Below are 17,753 nucleotides of genomic sequence, written 5' to 3'. Positions count from 1 at the left end.
CAGTCCAAGTTTAGACCTAGCGTCTTGGGAACAACCTCCGTTCCTTGCCCTGCTTGTTTTTAATTTTCTTTGCGCATTGTTTATTATTAACGCAGAGGCATTTCTGGGTCCTACGTACTGTTAGTTAAGTACACATATAAAGTTTCCAAAAGTTCATTCAGGATTGATGCAAAGCCTATGGCTTAATAGTTAATACTTATCTCTTATTTTCACCACACAATTTTGGACCCTCCCCTATCTGCTTGCCTTGTATTTCTTGAACTTGAACTGATGCAGATATATGGTATTTTGTGCGGCAAAGCTAGGTCGGATAGGAGCAAATATCAGATCTCGACCCAAACAAAAAAAAAAACTATTTTTAAGAGCTTTTCTTCTTAAGTTCTTAGTATTTTCTCATCCTTAATTTTTCCTCATTCAAACAATCAAACATAGGATAAGGCTTGTGTTGTGACAATTCTGATATGATATATATATATATATAGACACACACATACACACACGATCCTCACAGAGAACGTGTAATTTTAAAGACAATTAACTAACTTATATGGGAAGTGTAAATTAGTTTTCAAAAAAGCCTTATAATTTTGAAGAGAATGGAGTAATAACAGTTTTTATACTATGACATGAACAATGACGTGTACAAATTAAGAAGAATCTGCTCAGAAAGAGAATTAATCAAAGCATTAGCAGGCTAAGGCAGAGGTATTTTTACCTGTGTTGAAAGCAACCATTCAATTGGGAGGCCAGGGAGAGTTTCAACATCACTGCATAACTAATTGATATGTTTATTCAAACACGCTGTCTGCGACATTATTGACCCCTCAAACCTAACTGCTCCCAAAAATTCCATGAACTACTACTCGAGGACCCCACACTCATGAGCATTGATTAAAATAATCAAAGTTGGATGATTGCTTTGGTAAAAGCTAGCCAGCCCAAATGGATATAAATATAAACAAGTTCTAAAAATATGATAAAGGACCAAGGAATAAAGCTTCAAATGAAATTAAATCAGAGAATGTGAAAAATTAGGGTGGCTCTTGTAGTGGGCAAATTAAAGCAGAGATTCTCTTTAAGTCACTGTCGTTTAAGGATAAGAATGCAGGAACACGCATATATGTAGATGTTTCTCAAGCGGAAGAGCTTCATCAAAATCCTATCAGCTTGTTACTTATTATTCTCATCTATCTATTATGTATGGCCAAGTGTCATCTACGTCATCTAGCTATTTATACTTAATTAAAAGCTTGATTTGAAATCCTGGCTTCATCCATACCGCACGTATGTGTCTCTCTCTCATCCAAATATTGTTTTCATTTGTATTATCAAACTTCTCAAGGAATTTGGATTTGTGTGGGTCCGTCTTATTTATTGGATTTGTTCATAATTTTATCGCCTTTAACTGAGACACCTCGTCTTATTTATTCCTCTCCTAAAACCTGCTTTTTAGGAGTAAAATAATTTTTTTTATTTTACAGATTAAACTTGTATCTCTTAATATTATTTCTGATTCTAATTATAAAACTTCATTTATAATTTATAAACAAGATTTTATAATTAAAACAGATAGCATGTGAAAAAAGTTAACCAGTGTGCGTATCATTGCGACGCAAGTATGTTGAAAAGTATCCAGTGAAATATTACAATATTCCAAGCGGTTGTTGTAAGCTTGACCAGGAAAAAAAAAAAAAAAGGCGGTTGTTGTAAGCGGCGGTTGGTGACACGTCAGATTCAGTGAATCTGTTACATGCGGTTGCAGTAAAATCTGTTAAACAGTAAGGAACTACGGTTTCCCCCATACACAGCTACAGTCATCACCAACAATTTTGACCGTTGACTTTCCCTCGTAATCATCCTCGCCAATTATTGTTTAACTATGTACCAGCATATTGCTACTAATATGGATTATGCCATGTATATATATGTGTGTGTGTGTGTGTGTGTGTGTGTGTGTGTGTGTATGGAGTGAAAATTACATAAAACAAAACTTTTGCATTTATACATTACTATAAAACATAATATTAGTGATAATGCATGGTAAGAGTATCCCTATCAATGACTTTGGCATTTTATCTCCTCTCGTCGTCTTCATAAAGTTCCTATGTTAAATTTTTCTTATCCTAACTAACTTTTTTGGTATGAAAATCAGCTCATTTTCATCAATAAAATTTTCAAGGAGATACCTAATTTTCCCTATTATAAAGTACAATTTCTCTTAATAAACATGAATTAATTATACTATTTACCCTATATTTAGGCGTAGATGAAGCGCTAATACAACTTCTTACATTATTCTATCCAATTTTTCAGTTAGTTCTCCAAGTTTTTACCTTTTTTAAAGGAAACCAGTTTTTTAAGACCGCACATATATTCATGTCGATTTTATATATGGTCTTCTTTTCCAGATATTGAAATATATAAGATGCTGAGATCAAACAACTACAAAAGTGAAAAAAATTCGTTTCCTTTCTTTCCAGTGGACCAGCATCTGTCCCTTTCTATTGACACACACACACACACACACACACACTTCTCGAAGATATTAATGCAATTTGTGTGTGTGTGTGATGCCTCCACACCAATAATATAATAGTACATTTTTTAAACAAAATAGCTAGAGCAAAAATTAAAGATAATAAAACATGCGTGTAAAATACAGAAAAAAAAGAGAGGAGAATTTCATAGACTGGTATTCTTGTGTCATTATTTAAATTGGATTTCTGATTAGATAATTACTGTTACGAAAATAAATAACTTAATTTCTGTGTACATTATAAATTAAATAAATATTTTTAGTCAAAATACTAAAATACTTCGTGGTGTATATATACTACCCTATATAAGCTTGAAATTGAAGGTTGTCTCCCGATGGAAAAAGTGTTTGGTGGCATTTTCTTTTTTTATACAAACCTGTCTTCATTTAACACAACTACAAGGAAAAAGACAAGTCATCAACCTTATCGCACAATGCATATAATGCTTATAATAACTGATAATATATATTACAATGCTGCTCTGATATGTTTTGAAAAAGAAATAATTTTTTTCCCTCGCAATATTATTTTGTATATTTATCATTATTAAATGTTAGGCCCTTTCTTCTTTTTATTGATTATTTATTGCATAGCTAAAGGGTCAAAATATAAATATCATTTAAAGGGTGCAGTGAGTAGCCGATGATATCAAATCGTCCAAATTATTATTATCATGTTTATATATAATATGTCCATGCTAAGCTAAGCAACGACCTAGTTTGACAGTGTCTTGTCATAAAATGAATATAAATTTCAATATTTTTTATTTAATATAAATTATATGGATTTAATATTTTACTCAGCATTTAAGGTCGTCACAAAATACTTTAATCAATATCAAATATAAATGTATAATTATTGGCATCATTCTATATGCTATAAATAGTATCAATAATGTGGGGAATGTACAATTTTAACAAGTTACATTAGATAAAAGGTCTAAATGGTAAAAATTGAAAAACCTTTTTTTTTTAAATTAAAAATAAATAAAAATAAAAATAATCTAAATCAAATTTCAAAATTAGCGAACTCATATATATATAAATAGAATTTTGTGCCGGTTGGGCATCACTACCAACAACTTATTTTTATATTTTACAAGACAAAAATTTTCTCATATATTTATTATATATGGCATAAAATTACTTAAAATAAATTAATTTAAAAAAACACTTAAGTCCCTATGCACAAATAGAAATAATATTAAGATTCTTTAAATTATAGGAGAGAGAAACAAATGAAAAGAAAAACAAAGAAGAAATTGAAACATTTAGTAGGGACCACAAACATGTAGATGCCCACTCTAGTCTCATCTCTTTACTTGGTTTGAATCTTTTGTGTTTCTATTTCTAATATTTCAAAGGCATTTTAATCGTTTCAAACAATTTAAACTAAACCTTTTCCCTCTCCTCATACACTTTCTACTATATATAACATGCATATATTTTGGTCACTTCCCAAAGCAGACATTAGGTAAAGTGGCAAACTATTTCAGCGCAGGCGAGGGAATTTCATAAAAGCTAAAATAGCTTAATTAGGTTTGGCATCATCATTATTCACTAGCACGAAGGATTCGAGAATTGCGTTTTAATATAATCCAGTTATCAATTAATTAATTAACCACCAAGTACTTTTTTATAGAAGTATAGATTCTGAATTATTCTTTTGTAGCATATGTATATTTTTTAAAACGAGGAAGTCACGCGGACCGTTATTAAATATGTGAAATGGGGACAGATTAAATAGTGCATTATGGGCATTCATTTAATAATTCCGAGATCTGAAAAATGTTGCCTTTTTTAATACTACCTTATTCTTGCATGATTATTTTTCAAATGATTTAATCATGGTCATTTACAATTTTATATTTGATATCGCGAATAAAAAATTTCCTCGAAAATTATCACAATTTTGTTCTTCTTTTTTATCCTAAAATAAAGTGTGAAGAGATTCGTTATCAATTATGGAGGGAGTCGTGGTAACACGTGCGAATGAGGGTCAACGAGGCTTGTCCTCTTATGCTGGCAGTAGCACTGGGCCAAGGGCAATGGGCGATGGGCGTGGCTCGGATAATTTTTTTTTTTTTTAAAAAAAACTTTCATGCAAAAGAAATATGTTTTTCTTCATAATTCTTTGAAGATAAAATGTCTCAATTCAGGCAATAAGGTAGGGTGGAGGTTGTAAATAATACTCCAAACCCTCCCACATGTAGCAAAAAAGGAAGGAAAAAAATCTCGCTTTAATATATATATTATAAATGACAAAACACCGATAGAGTTTCATCTTATTTTATCTTAATTCTTAAAAAATAAAAATTTAAATTTAAAATGTTAAAATATTTGTCTTCTATGGTATTCAGATAATAATTTTTTAGATTGTCCTGTAAAATAGGAATCTTCCATGAAAATTAGTAATGAATAACTTATGAAATGGAAAATGTCCTATTTGGTTATAAGGAGAAAGAAATTGTCTTTAAAAACCAAAAAGCGAAATATATTATATTTGTTACAATACTATTTAATTACTGCCTCCGATCCTAATAATAAGATTTTGTTTATAATCTACAAATGAAGTCTTATAATTACAACTGAAGGCAGTATTATTTAACAATAGTTTCTATTTTTATTAGGTTTTACTTACAGAACAAAAGTGACTTTTTTTATTTATATATTATTTTATTTTATCTCCTTTTTTTTTAATTGTACCCTATCATTTTTGTCAAATACTCGAATACTAGCTTTTAACAATCTCAATTATTATGGCTTATCAAAGGACAATATCCTGTTGATAGATTCCAAATAATTCCTCTCTCTCTCTCTCTCTCGCCAGCATAATTCATGTATATAACAATATTTTAGTAATACCCCCTCTGTGATTGGGTGGCTCTACAGGTTGGCATAGACCTTTTTGCTTCTTTTTTTTTTTTCAATTAAACATTTTTTTACCATATGCATGCATTGCATATGCCAAAAAGCCGAGAGGGGGATATTGTCCTTTGTCTGATTAAATAAATCAACCTTTTGAAATTTGAATGCGTAATGCAGTGAGAAAAGGATAAAGATTTTCATGTTTTTTTTTTTAATATAAAATGTACTCCCTCCCAGCTTAATAAATAAAGTTCATTCGAGATTTTTAATTTAACCTCAAATATAGTTTTATTTTCTCTTATTTTTCATATTAATTAAATTTTCTCTCTTAATATCTCTACTTATTGAGATATTGTTTTTTTATCTTCCCATCTGAAATTTCAATCATATGAAACGAAGCATCAGAAATTTTATATAAACGATCAGCTTATCTATTTTTTTTATAATTGAATTATCTAACTAAAAGAAGAATCTTATACTTAAGGTCACAAGACGAGTAGTGAGTTGCAATTTGCAAGTTGCAAGTTGAGGAATGGGAAGAATAGCAGTGATAGAGACAAAAGCACACTCATTAAATTCTGCAAATGAAGTCACGGGATTTGATCTTTTCCTGCCACTTTTTTCTCAGTCTTGGTCTCCCAGTAACAATAACATCACGGGTATGCATTTTGAACATTATTAACTTTGGAAAAAAAAAGGATTAATTGGTAAGTAGGGAGGGACGAGTGATTATATCTATTTGTGAACTGTATCGAAGCAACTGTCTCTGTTGCATTATAGTACTTGGTTTTGGTGAAGAAAAATCTCAGCTTCACATACCAACTGTCCAAATTCTTGACTTTTATAATAATAATACTCTCATTCCCCTCTGTGTGCCCACCCAACAACAGCAAGACACAGGCTTTTACTAGTTTTAATTCTCTGCTTTTCCTCACCTTCTCTTTATTCCATGTTTGATTCCCCCTCCATAAATTGAATTTTATCATTTTTCCTCTTCAAATTGGAATTTGTAATAAGACGTGTGGATAATGTAGCAAGTAAAAGAGAGATACTCATATTAGCTTTCAAACTCAAAATATCTTATTTAAAAGAAATAACTGTTCTTTCTAACCAAAATAACTGTTGAGTCGCGCTAACAACCCTCTTTTAAACATTTCTTTATAATGAGTTAATTACAAACACACACACACACATATATATATCAAAGAAAGCAATATCAATAATATTACTGTGTGCGCGCGCAAGAAAACTAGGTTGGAGTGTGAAGAGATTCCCGGGTCCGTGATAGAATTTTTTTTTTTTTTTGGGGGACTCCGATCTCTTTCTGTGCACAAATCCACAGGCTAAAATGGCGTTCGTCTTTATTAATCAACTAATTAACTCCTTTCTTAAATTTTTCCGAGTCATGTTTCACTGTTATGGGCCCTTAATAATTACTTACATAACTGATTTTAGCATCACACCTATAACAATCGAGGCAGCCCCCACATTAGGCTCAACCTAATTAACTGCGTGTTACACTCACTCACTTCTCTCTCTCTCTCTCTCTCAAACACACAAACTATAATAATAACTTTTTGTCTAAAATATAATTCACTTTTAATTATTTTATCGAAACTAAGGAATAGTAGTTAACTCTGCCCTATATTATTTCTGCATCAATGTATACGACCTATAAATATGATTAAAATTAAAAATTGACAATTAATTACTTTTTAAGTAAGTTATATTATGAACACATATAATGACTTTTTCTAGAAAGCAACCCTATATTTTGGATGGGAGGGCTTTATATTTCTCCATCTCTTTATATGTATGATTCATATCCCTCTCATCAGTCTCACTCACTCTCAAAGGACGACGTGGAAACCTAATCATGAAACCAATCCTCTTTCACTAAGCCCTTCAAAAGACGCAACCCCTCCTGATCCCTCCTCACTCTCTATATATAGCTTCCTACTTCTCTTTCATTTCGCTCACTTCATCACCCACAAAAAAGCTCTTTGGCTCTGTTGTGTTATCACAACTATGAGAAAAAGAAGTTTATTGTTTTTGTTGTTGTTGTTAGTGGTTACTTTTAATGGCTTGTTCTGGGCAAGTGAAGGGAGGGTGCCCTTTGCATGTGACCCTAAGCATGGGATGACCAGGGGGTTTAAGTTCTGCAGGGTGAACGTGGCCGTTCATGCCAGGGTTCAGGATTTGATCGGACGGCTCACATTGCAGGAGAAGATAAGGTTGCTGGTGAATAATGCGATTGCCATTCCCAGGCTGGGCATTCAGGGATATGAGTGGTGGTCGGAGGCGCTTCACGGCGTCTCTAATGTGGGCCCCGGCACCAAGTTCGGTGGGGCCTTCCCGGCCGCCACTAGCTTCCCCCAAGTCATCTCTATCGCCGCTTCTTTCAACCAGTCTCTCTGGAACCAAATCGGACGGGTCAGAATCACCCTCCTCCTCTTTTTCTTTTGCTTTCAAAATTACTTGTCCTAACAAGATTCTTTCCTTACTTTCCTTTTGTCTTTTTTTAATTCCCCCATTTCTCTCTGCCCATACGTAATTAATTATTTTATTATCTCCATGTCACCATACGCTGGGTGCTCCTTTTTTTTTTGTTGAAGAAGAATAAATTATTCAAAATCTTCTCTTTTCATCCACTAGTTAGAGCCACACACACACTTTAATTTCCTAAACTTCAAGATACGGGAAAAGACAACAAAAATTAGTTCATTAATAGAGAATTTCGTCCCTAAATTTATAAAAATAATATTCCATTACATAAAACGTAAATTTACAAAAGGGGACAATTAAGAGTTTAGCTTTTCTTTTCGACTTCAATATAATATTGCTTAATTTTAATGTTTGGTCAAGTGATATTATATTTTTTTAAGATTTCTCTAAATATCTGTTTTGATGAAGGATTCATATATGTATGTATGTATCTATCTGTATGTACGTAAACTGCTGTTTGTGTTTATATATAAATTATGGGAATACGGTCCTTAAAAATATACAGAAAGGTACTAAGTTGATAATTGACGAATAATGTAAGAATATGATCATATTTTTCACAAAATTACTTTAAAATCATGCGTTCATAATTACTTTGACAACGACTAAATATAGAATATAGGTCACATATATCTTGAGGAGAGATTAACTACAATACTATACACACAGATATGCGTCCCATGTGGCTTGACAATTTGGGAAGCATATATTGGAAAAGGAATATATTAGAAATCTGAGAACCATCATCTCAGTGTGTTTACTGGAATACGACAGTGATACTCTGAGAGAGAGAGAGAGAGAGAGAGAGAGAGAGAGAGAGAGAGAGAGAGATCAGAAGAAGAAGTGGCCATAAATAAAGCTCACCAAAACAAAACTCCATCACGCACGTCGCACGCCATTCTATCACAAAACTAACAGACAAAAATAGCTTCACTTACATGACCAATCACTAGACACAATCCCAAGTCTAGCTGTCTGTCTTTAATGTTCCGTGTTTTACCCTATATCTTCGCATCTTTTTACGTTCAAAGCTTACGATAATGCTACCTCACATACCATCCTTAATTTGCTGTCTTACTTAGTTTTCTTACCAGTCATCAATTCATTTAATATCTAGTTGATAATACTCCTTCGGTCCTTAATATAGGATCCAATTGTTGAGTTGGTTTTGATCCTAAATATAAAACATATTTCTCATATTTATCAATTTTCTCTAAATTACCTCTATAGATACTCTCCCAACCATAATCAAGTAGAAGATGAAGAGGGGTATTAAGAAAGATGATTATGGTGTTTTAGGAAAAGCGTGTCACATTTCTTATAATTAACTAATTTACCTAACTTCCTGAATCTAATCAAATTAGTTAAATATGTCCTATATTAAGGACCGGAAGAGTATATCTTTTCAATTAAACATCGCTTGCCTTATTCGTATACATATGTAATATCACAGACCACACAGACCCAAAAGTTGATTCTTCTTATTATGTATAAATTAGTTGCCTTTTTATTGGGTAAATGCATAGGACGCCAACCCAATGAGAACTGAAAGTGACCCTACGATATAGCAAGTGGCCTGTGTGTGTGTGTGTGTGTGGGGATTTTTGAATGTAAAGTAAAATTCGTTCATAAGCTGCTTTTTGTCCCAACCGTGGCATGAGACCCAATAGAAAACAGCTAAGCCTATATATGTTCATGGCTTTTTCAGAGACACAAAAAGGTTGTACCGCCTTTTTAACTTATAGTGTTGGAGGTATTATCACTCAAATTATTTTAGATTCCTTGACTTTGGCTATAGTGCTCGGTATTCTTGTTGTGGAAATTTAAAAGAAAATATATTGGCGTTGTTTCTTTGTGAGTTAGTTTTGTGTGGGAAAATGACAAAGAGAAAAAGAAAAAAGGATTGAATAGTGATGTTACAGTAGTGTCACGTGTTTGGCTTTGTCGCAGGTGGTTTCTGACGAAGCAAGGGCCATGTACAATGGAGGAGTGGGAGGGTTGACATATTGGAGTCCAAATGTGAACATATTTCGGGACCCTCGGTGGGGTCGAGGACAGGAGACTCCCGGCGAAGACCCTGTTCTCGCCGGAAAATATGCGGCCAGCTATGTCCGGGGACTCCAAGGCGAGGGCGCCGGCAACCGCCTCAAGGTGGCTGCCTGCTGTAAACACTACACCGCCTACGATCTTGATAACTGGAACCGCATCGATAGATTCCACTTTAACGCCAGGGTATGTCTCTCTCTGCTGTGTGCGCGTGTATTAATAAAGCAAATACTTTTTAATTAATTATTATTAGCGATCATGAATAGATAATATGAATTATCAAAAGCTAAGAAGAAAATGACTACATATCCACTGTCCAGCTAGCTTGTGACGAAAGGTATGATTATGGAAAAGAAGAGAGCTGCTTTTGTTTGTCTGTGTGATCATTTTCGACTTGGATGAGGTGATGTCAAATTTGTAGAAATGTTGGCGCAAGTGGTCGGTGAGGAGTGGAACCCACTTGCAACCATCAGCGATTCCATTTCCATCCCCATATCTAAAATAAACTAGGACTTAATAGAAATAGACAACATGCCCTCCGGTTCCTAACGTGTTTATCATTTGTTCAAATTAATTTACCTAACTTATAATAATATAATATTACAGGAGGATTTTTTCAGAGTTATGAGATCACATTTAATACAGTTAGTTAATTTGTCTAACGATTCAAACCAGTTAAACAGCAGCTCTTATGTTAAGTGGTGGAGGGATATATATGTAATGTAGGTGAGCAAGCAAGACCTGGAAGAGACATACAACGTTCCATTCAAAGCGTGTGTGTTGGATGGGAAAGTGGCAAGCGTGATGTGCTCTTACAATCAGGTGAATGGCAAGCCCACCTGTGCAGATCCTGATCTCCTCCGCAGCACCATTCGCGGCCAATGGCGACTCAATGGCTACATTGTCTCAGATTGTGACTCAGTACAGGTTCTGCATGAGAGCCAGCACTACACCAAGACCCCCGAGGAAGCCGTCGCCAATTCCATTAAAGCCGGCCTTGATTTAGACTGTGGGCCCTACTTGGCCGTCTACACTGAAGGCGCCATCAGGAACAAGCTTCTTACTGAGAATGATGTCAATCTTGCCCTCGCTAATCTTCTCACCGTCCAGATGAGACTGGGCATGTACGACGGCGATCCGTCGGCCCACCCCTATGGCAATTTGGGCCCAAAAGATGTCTGCACCCCGGCCCATCAAGAGTTGGCCCTTGAGGCTGCTCGGCAGAGCATGGTTCTCCTCCAAAATAATAGGAACTCGCTGCCCTTATCCCCTGCCCGTCACCGCACCGTAGCTGTCATTGGACCCAATTCTGACGCCACTGTTACTATGATAGGAAACTATGCTGGTAACCTATATCTACCAAATAATTTAAAGCTTGATTATTAATTTATTATTCTTATGACATTTCTTGTTAATATCTTGAACTTTAATTTGGTAATGGTAGGCGTGGCGTGCGGTTATACGACACCCTTGCAGGGAATTACAAGATATGTTAGGACCATTCATGAAGCAGGATGCGCCGACATTGCTTGTGGTGGCAACCAGCTATTTGGAGCTGCGGAAGGTGCTGCCAGCCGGGCTGATGCAACTGTTTTAGTGATGGGCCTTGATCAATCCATAGAAGCCGAAGCTCGGGACAGAGATGGGCTCCTCTTGCCGGGCCTCCAACAAGAGCTTGTCTCTAGGGTGGCCAAGGCCTCCAAGGGCCCAGTTGTGTTGGTCCTTATGTGTGGTGGGCCCGTAGATGTCTTATTTGCTCAAAATGACCCTAAGATCAGTGCCATCTTGTGGGTGGGCTATCCAGGCCAAGCCGGGGGAACCGCCTTAGCTGATGTGCTTTTCGGCGTTAGCAATCCAGGTACCCTATAGCCACTTTCATTGGGCCCATCTATGGCCTAATATTTGACACTCACGCAAGATTTTGGTTGGGCTCTTGTTCTTGTTTTAGGTGGAAGGCTGCCCATGACATGGTATCCACATGCTTATGTCACTAAAGTACCCATGACTACCATGGACATGAGGCCCAACCCAGCAACTGGGTATCCAGGAAGGACCTACAGATTCTATAAAGGCCCAGTAGTGTTTCCATTTGGGCATGGGCTTAGCTACACGAGGTTCACCCACACCTTAGCCCAAGCTCCCACAGAGGTCTCATTGGCTAGACTTCAAGCTCAAGCCTTGACGAACTCAACCACATCAAACCGAGCAATGAAGGTGAGCCATGTGGACTGCAGCAAAGCACTGGAATTGGGCATCCACATTGATGTGAAAAACGAAGGCCCAATGGATGGGGCCCATACCTTGCTGGTATTCTCAAAGCCCCCCTCTGGAGGAAGATGGTCCGAAACGAAGCATTTAGTGGGTTTCCACAGGGTTCATGTGCCTTCAGGATCGAAGCAGAGAGTGAAGGTCGGGGTTCATGCGTGCGACCACCTTAGCGTTGTGGACGAGTCTGGGATTCGAAGAATCCCATTCGGTGAGCATGAGCTTCATATTGGTGATGTCAGGCATTCTCTTTCGGTGCAAGCCATGGAAGAGATCAAGTCTTAAGAAGAAAGACTAGCCATATGCTTGAGGTTTTAGCAGAAAGCAGCAATTATTATTAATGGTATTGCTGGGCGAAGCCCAATTTGGTGATTTCAAAAACAGAGGAAATAAAGAGAGAGAGAGAGAGAGAGAGAGAGAGAAGTTACTGTGTGATTCGAGTTATAAGATATAGAAATAGGTGAAAAATAATTGTGAATAAGATTGAAGTGAAAGTGGTGTGTGAGATTATTGAAGATGTGAAGTTGATAGAAGAGAGAACAGGTAAAGATATTTGTAAGCCAGGAATGGTGCAAGCAAGTGTAGTTAGATTTGTTGACAGATGTTGAATGGTCTCATGGAATGGAAAGCAACATTGTTCATAATCCATTCTGGTTTTTAAACGCAATGAAAAGTTGAATTCCAATTCCAATATCCAGAATTTTCTGTCAAGTAATGGACTTCAGACTCTGAAATTTAGTTTGTCTGGTCATCAACAATCCATTCGGCATTCGTCTTGTTTGCTCTCTCTCTCTCTCTCTCTCTGCTCTTTCGAAATAAAAGCCAAGACTGTTCAATAATAAAAAGTAAACGAAGAGAAAATTTAAAAAACAAGGTTCAAAAAGAACGCGGTTTAAAGTAATCTAACCAGATAGTTACAGTATTAAAATAAATAAATTTGAGCGGAACCTGAAGGCCAAACCTGATAAATTAAGGCTAATATTTAGGCAGGTCAAATCCCAGCAAATTAAAATCTTCGTAGAACCAAAATGTTTCCCTAACTTGTAAGTTAAGCATTGCAAAACAAGGCAACTAATGTGCAAATTGATGAAAACATTTTAATTAGGTTTGAGTTTTACTACTCAAAACAAGGAGAATTAAACCCAAAGTTGGTGGCTTTTTGCTCAACAACTGCTCTCGTTCTCGCTGGTTCCATTTTATCGCCCAAAAGTAGTGAGTTTGTGAATTATTCAAAGACATGCAAATTTTGTTAAGTTCATCAAGAAATTAAAACTGTTGGCCCAAGAAAAAAGGAAGAAAGATCAATAAAAACATTACAGTAGTCAATTTGGTAGGCAACGTTGGGTAGGAAATTAAAACTCGGCATTGTCACACGCCCAGATCCATATATATATGTGTGTAAATATATATATAAAATACATGTGTGTGTAACATTTCATTATCATAATCTGGGAATTGCCATAAAGATGAGACGACGCTGGATTTTAGCGTTAGCTCTTGTATGCGTCTGCGTCTGGAAAAACTTTGGTGCGTAATATTCAGAAGACATATGCATGAACGTGGTTTACTGTATAATCATATTAGTTAGTATTTGATTGTTTAATTAGATTTTGGAGATTATGAGGGTTTGAATTTGATTTAATCACAGGGATTAATGGTGATGAGGAGGAACCACCGTTAGAGACAAGTGGTGCTGATCCAGCCCAGATTGTGGCCAGAGCATTGCTCTGTTTCAACGATAAATATGTAACAAATTCCATTCCTCTTGATTTGAGCAAAGAATATATGTTTTTGATGTGGTTGATGATGTGTTAATTTGTTTCCGCATATGTATTACATGAAATGTTAGATATATAAGAGCTGTGAAGAGTCATGGAGATTGACCGAAGAGGGGAACCTGAAGGTGCCAGAAGATAAAACTGAAGAATTCTGTGAAGGGCCATGTCTGTCGGAGACATACTTGGTACTCTCATGCATCGACAACATTTTCGCCAACTTTGTCTTCTACAACAGAGCAACCATTGAGGACATTAAGGACACTGTTCAGGCTGGCTGTGGCTACGGTCCCCAACGAGGTCTCTTTTTTCTTACTTCTCTCAATTATTTTTACTTCTTTTATTTAGAGGGACAGGTCTGTCAATTGGCAGGCTAATAAATCCGACCAGTGTATATGTAATTTTCAAAAAATAATTTGCATCCTTCACCTCAGAACATGTCATATATGTGACGGATAATTTTGAATTGGTTTGATATGTGCAGGAAATTTTGATGTGGCGGAGCACATGGAGGGTGAAGAATACAATGGAGGGAAGGCTACCAGTATCAGCCATGTTCTATTGGGACTTGGCTTGATCATCATGGGACGTGGTCTCTTGCTTTAACACTAATATGATTATATTCTAACATATTGAAGCAGTACAATGATATGCTCTATTTTAAGCTTTTTTCATTTTCATTTGTACTATAATATATATATACACACACACTTCTTGTAGTATAAGTTTTTGTTTTTTGGGTCACAATAGTTCGCGTACAATTTACTTTATCATATGAGTTCCGTGTGCTTGGAACTTGTGGGATTGAAGAAAAACAGGGGTTTTCCATATGACTAAAGTAAGATAATGATCATATATGACGTTCATGCCTTTAACTTCTCTGTTTTTATGCCATTTTATTGGCTATTATATTGCCTTTCAATACAACACTGTGCTCTGTTATGATGAAAAAGAAGTAGCAGATTGGATGGATTGCAATCAGATGAAGAATCCTAATTCATTTTTATTGAACTCCATTCAGCTGGATGCTCTGTGGTTGTCAAAATAATTAAGACCAATGCGCGTATTCCCTCTCTCTGTTTTCTTTGCTTACATTAAATACTTGTATATTATATGAACCATCTTATATGATTGTGATTTACTGTACCTAAACTATTTTAAGATTGCAATATCAATACCCCTCCGATCTTTAATATAGGACCTAATTCTTGAGTTAGTTTTGATCTTAAATATAAGGCTCATTTCTTATATTTATCAATTTTCTTTAAATTGTCCCTATGGATACTCTCTCAATCATAATCAAGTAGAAGAGGGAGATGAGGTATTAAGAAAGATGATTACGGTGTTTTAGGAAAAATATATCATTTTTCTGATAATTAACTAACTTACCTAACTTCCTTAATCTAATTAAATTAGTTAAATGGGTCTTATATTAAGAATTGAAAGAGTAATATGTAAATACATTTAGCATGCGTTCGATTTATAAAATCAAATTTCAAATTAAGCATGCAGACGTAAAACTGGTTTGATCGCTTAGATCATCAATGATATGCTTTAAATATCCGATTAAAACTGCTCTCGATTCAAGTTTCAAGTTTCAAATTTCAAATTTCAAATTTCAAATTCAAGTGATGACCCCTCATGGGACTACTAAATAATGTCTCATGCACGGTTTAATGTCCTCGCAAAGGCTAAACAATGATCTTTTTCTGGATTAATACTCATCATGCATCTTCAATTTTTAAAGTTTGATATCGTTTTGGTTTTAATATGCTAATTTTTAAATTTTAGAAACCAAAACTAAAATAAAGTTAATTTTATGAACTAAAACTCTTATTTCTTGAGTTATTTAAGTAACTTTTATTTAACAAAAAAATAACTGACTTTTTTTTTTGAAAGAAAAATTACTGAGAGAACCGATTGGTACAGGCAGCATCATCTCAGTAGGAGAAATTGGTAGTACCTACTAAATGGCCACGGAAGCAAGTTGATAGGGTGCCGCTTTAATTTGGTCATTTATTATTTCTTTGAGGGAAGAGTTAGTTAGGGCTTCTTGAATGCTTCTTCTTGTTGTTATTTTAATTTTCCCCCCAAATAAATAAATTAAAGAATTATCTAATTTAATTCTATTCTACCAAATATACACTCACAGTCATCAGCCATAACTCTCACCTTATACACACTTGCCTTCCCCTTTTAGAATGCATCCATGTGATCCTATTTAATATTTCCTTCAATGTTGAAATGTCATTGATGCTTAAAATTTCATCCTCAAATTTCACACCATATTTATAATTTTTTTCCCCAGATTATCTTCTTAAATTCTAAGTTATTTTACTCTTTCGTTGAGGTAATATGAAATTAAAAATCCGATTTAAATGAGCTTCTTAAATATCCGCTATCAATTTCAATTCAAATAAAAATATTTCAATTCAAATAAAAATATTTAAAGTCTAGTAATAAGAACAACGAGTGAGGAACCCAGAGAGCAACCAAAAAAAAAAAAACCAACAGTCAGGCTGCCAGCTACTTAACCTGAGGACGTGAGAATTTTTTCATCTCTAGTTTATCATGTAAACTCATCGATTATCATTAACATTTTGAGCTTTTTCTTAATTTGAAATCTACTTGTTTTAATTTGATAGGAAAATTGTACATTATTAAGTACATAATTTTTTTAAAAAAATCAGATATACCGTATACGTATTTTCAGGTTTGTTAGTGTATAGATAACTAAGATTCTTGATTGAGATGGAAAACGAGACATCTCAGGACCAAAATATTTTAAAGGCGGGCAATGTCCATTTCATTTCCCAAATTGGAAGCCCAACACGTCACTGTTCATCTTTTCTCTATCATGTGCTCATTTTTGTGTACCAAAAAAATATGTACTCATTTTTGTGGAAAATCATTAATCATTAATTACAAATGTTAATGATTGAGATTGTTATCCTGGTTATTCTGGTAAAAAAGAATGTGATCCTGATTATTAATCAAACTCTATATATATGTGTGTCTATATATATATATATATATATATATATAATAGGTATGTTTACCCGATATTCTTATTGTTTTAATCTAAAAATTACATTCAATTTCTCATTGACTTATTTCTATCGAGAAAATTAAGTTCTTCTGCAATATAATTTTTTCCATCAATTATTTTTATTGTCATATTAATAATTAAATATAGTTTTATACTAAAGCTTAACATCAACTTAGATCAATAATGTCTTTGTTGTGGATATACATTATATAAAATTAATGCTGTCTCTTAGATGTTAACAACGCATAAAATTAACTTATTTGATGGCAAATAAATTGTAAAGAACTTTTTACAATATACAATCAGACTTGAAGAAAATCCAGTGTAATTTTCAGAATGAGAGGAATTATACATATATATTTAACTAAAACTTAGGAATATTATAATACTTTGGAAAAATAACATAAAAAGAAGTTAAAAATTATAATATTTTAATTTGGGCATTTAAGAGGTGAAAATTTAAGAAAAAAAGTGATGCTTAATCTAGTATTTTATAAATATGGTCAAATGACTAAAATACTCTTGTATCAGTTTTTTTTTAAAAAAAACCAAACTATCAAATTTATCATTAACAATACATTTCTTGTCATTAGTTGTTCAACACTTATTATTATCAGTTCACAACTAATTAATAAATAAGTAATTGTTATTGTCAGTATATTTCTTGTCATTTACTGTCTAACACTTGTCATTACAAGTTTATAAATTG

The 17,753-nt window shown here is 34.3% G+C and overlaps 2 protein-coding genes across 2 annotated transcripts; both read left to right on the top strand.

The window, feature by feature from the left end:
* The first annotated feature begins 7,400 nt into the window (after positions 1–7,400).
* Positions 7,401–12,971, top strand: LOC114715944 (beta-D-xylosidase 1). The gene is made up of 5 exons (XM_028900863.1): positions 7,401–7,837; positions 9,860–10,141; positions 10,682–11,300; positions 11,400–11,813; positions 11,904–12,971. The coding sequence occupies exons 1-5, from the start codon at positions 7,433–7,435 to the stop codon at positions 12,503–12,505; spliced, it is 2,322 nt and encodes a 773-aa protein (XP_028756696.1). The 5' UTR covers positions 7,401–7,432; the 3' UTR covers positions 12,506–12,971.
* A 698-nt stretch (positions 12,972–13,669) lies between these two features.
* Positions 13,670–14,905, top strand: LOC114715941 (uncharacterized). Its single transcript, XM_028900860.1, has 4 exons — positions 13,670–13,747; positions 13,869–13,966; positions 14,070–14,295; positions 14,480–14,905. The coding sequence occupies exons 1-4, from the start codon at positions 13,687–13,689 to the stop codon at positions 14,599–14,601; spliced, it is 507 nt and encodes a 168-aa protein (XP_028756693.1). The 5' UTR covers positions 13,670–13,686; the 3' UTR covers positions 14,602–14,905.
* The last annotated feature ends 2,848 nt before the right edge of the window (positions 14,906–17,753 follow it).

The sequence above is a fragment of the Neltuma alba genome, unplaced genomic scaffold, assembly GCF_004799145.2.
Source record: "Neltuma alba isolate B1F8T4 unplaced genomic scaffold, ASM479914v2 tig00011620_pilon, whole genome shotgun sequence".
Taxonomy (NCBI): Eukaryota; Viridiplantae; Streptophyta; class Magnoliopsida; order Fabales; family Fabaceae; genus Neltuma; species Neltuma alba.
This window is presented reverse-complemented; position numbering and strand designations above follow the sequence as displayed.

Excerpts from the sequence above, each read along its gene's own strand:
- LOC114715944 (XM_028900863.1), top strand. The coding sequence starts at position 7,433 with ATGAGAAAAAGAAGTTTATTGTTTTTGTTGTTGTTGTTAGTGGTTACT. Across the intron at positions 7,838-9,859 it reads TCTGGAACCAAATCGGACGG|GTGGTTTCTGACGAAGCAAG; the intron begins GTCAGAATCACC and ends GCTTTGTCGCAG. Across the intron at positions 11,301-11,399 it reads TATGATAGGAAACTATGCTG|GCGTGGCGTGCGGTTATACG; the intron begins GTAACCTATATC and ends TGGTAATGGTAG.
- LOC114715941 (XM_028900860.1), top strand. The coding sequence starts at position 13,687 with ATGAGACGACGCTGGATTTTAGCGTTAGCTCTTGTATGCGTCTGCGTC. Across the intron at positions 13,748-13,868 it reads CTGCGTCTGGAAAAACTTTG|GGATTAATGGTGATGAGGAG; the intron begins GTGCGTAATATT and ends ATTTAATCACAG. Across the intron at positions 14,296-14,479 it reads TGGCTACGGTCCCCAACGAG|GAAATTTTGATGTGGCGGAG; the intron begins GTCTCTTTTTTC and ends TGATATGTGCAG.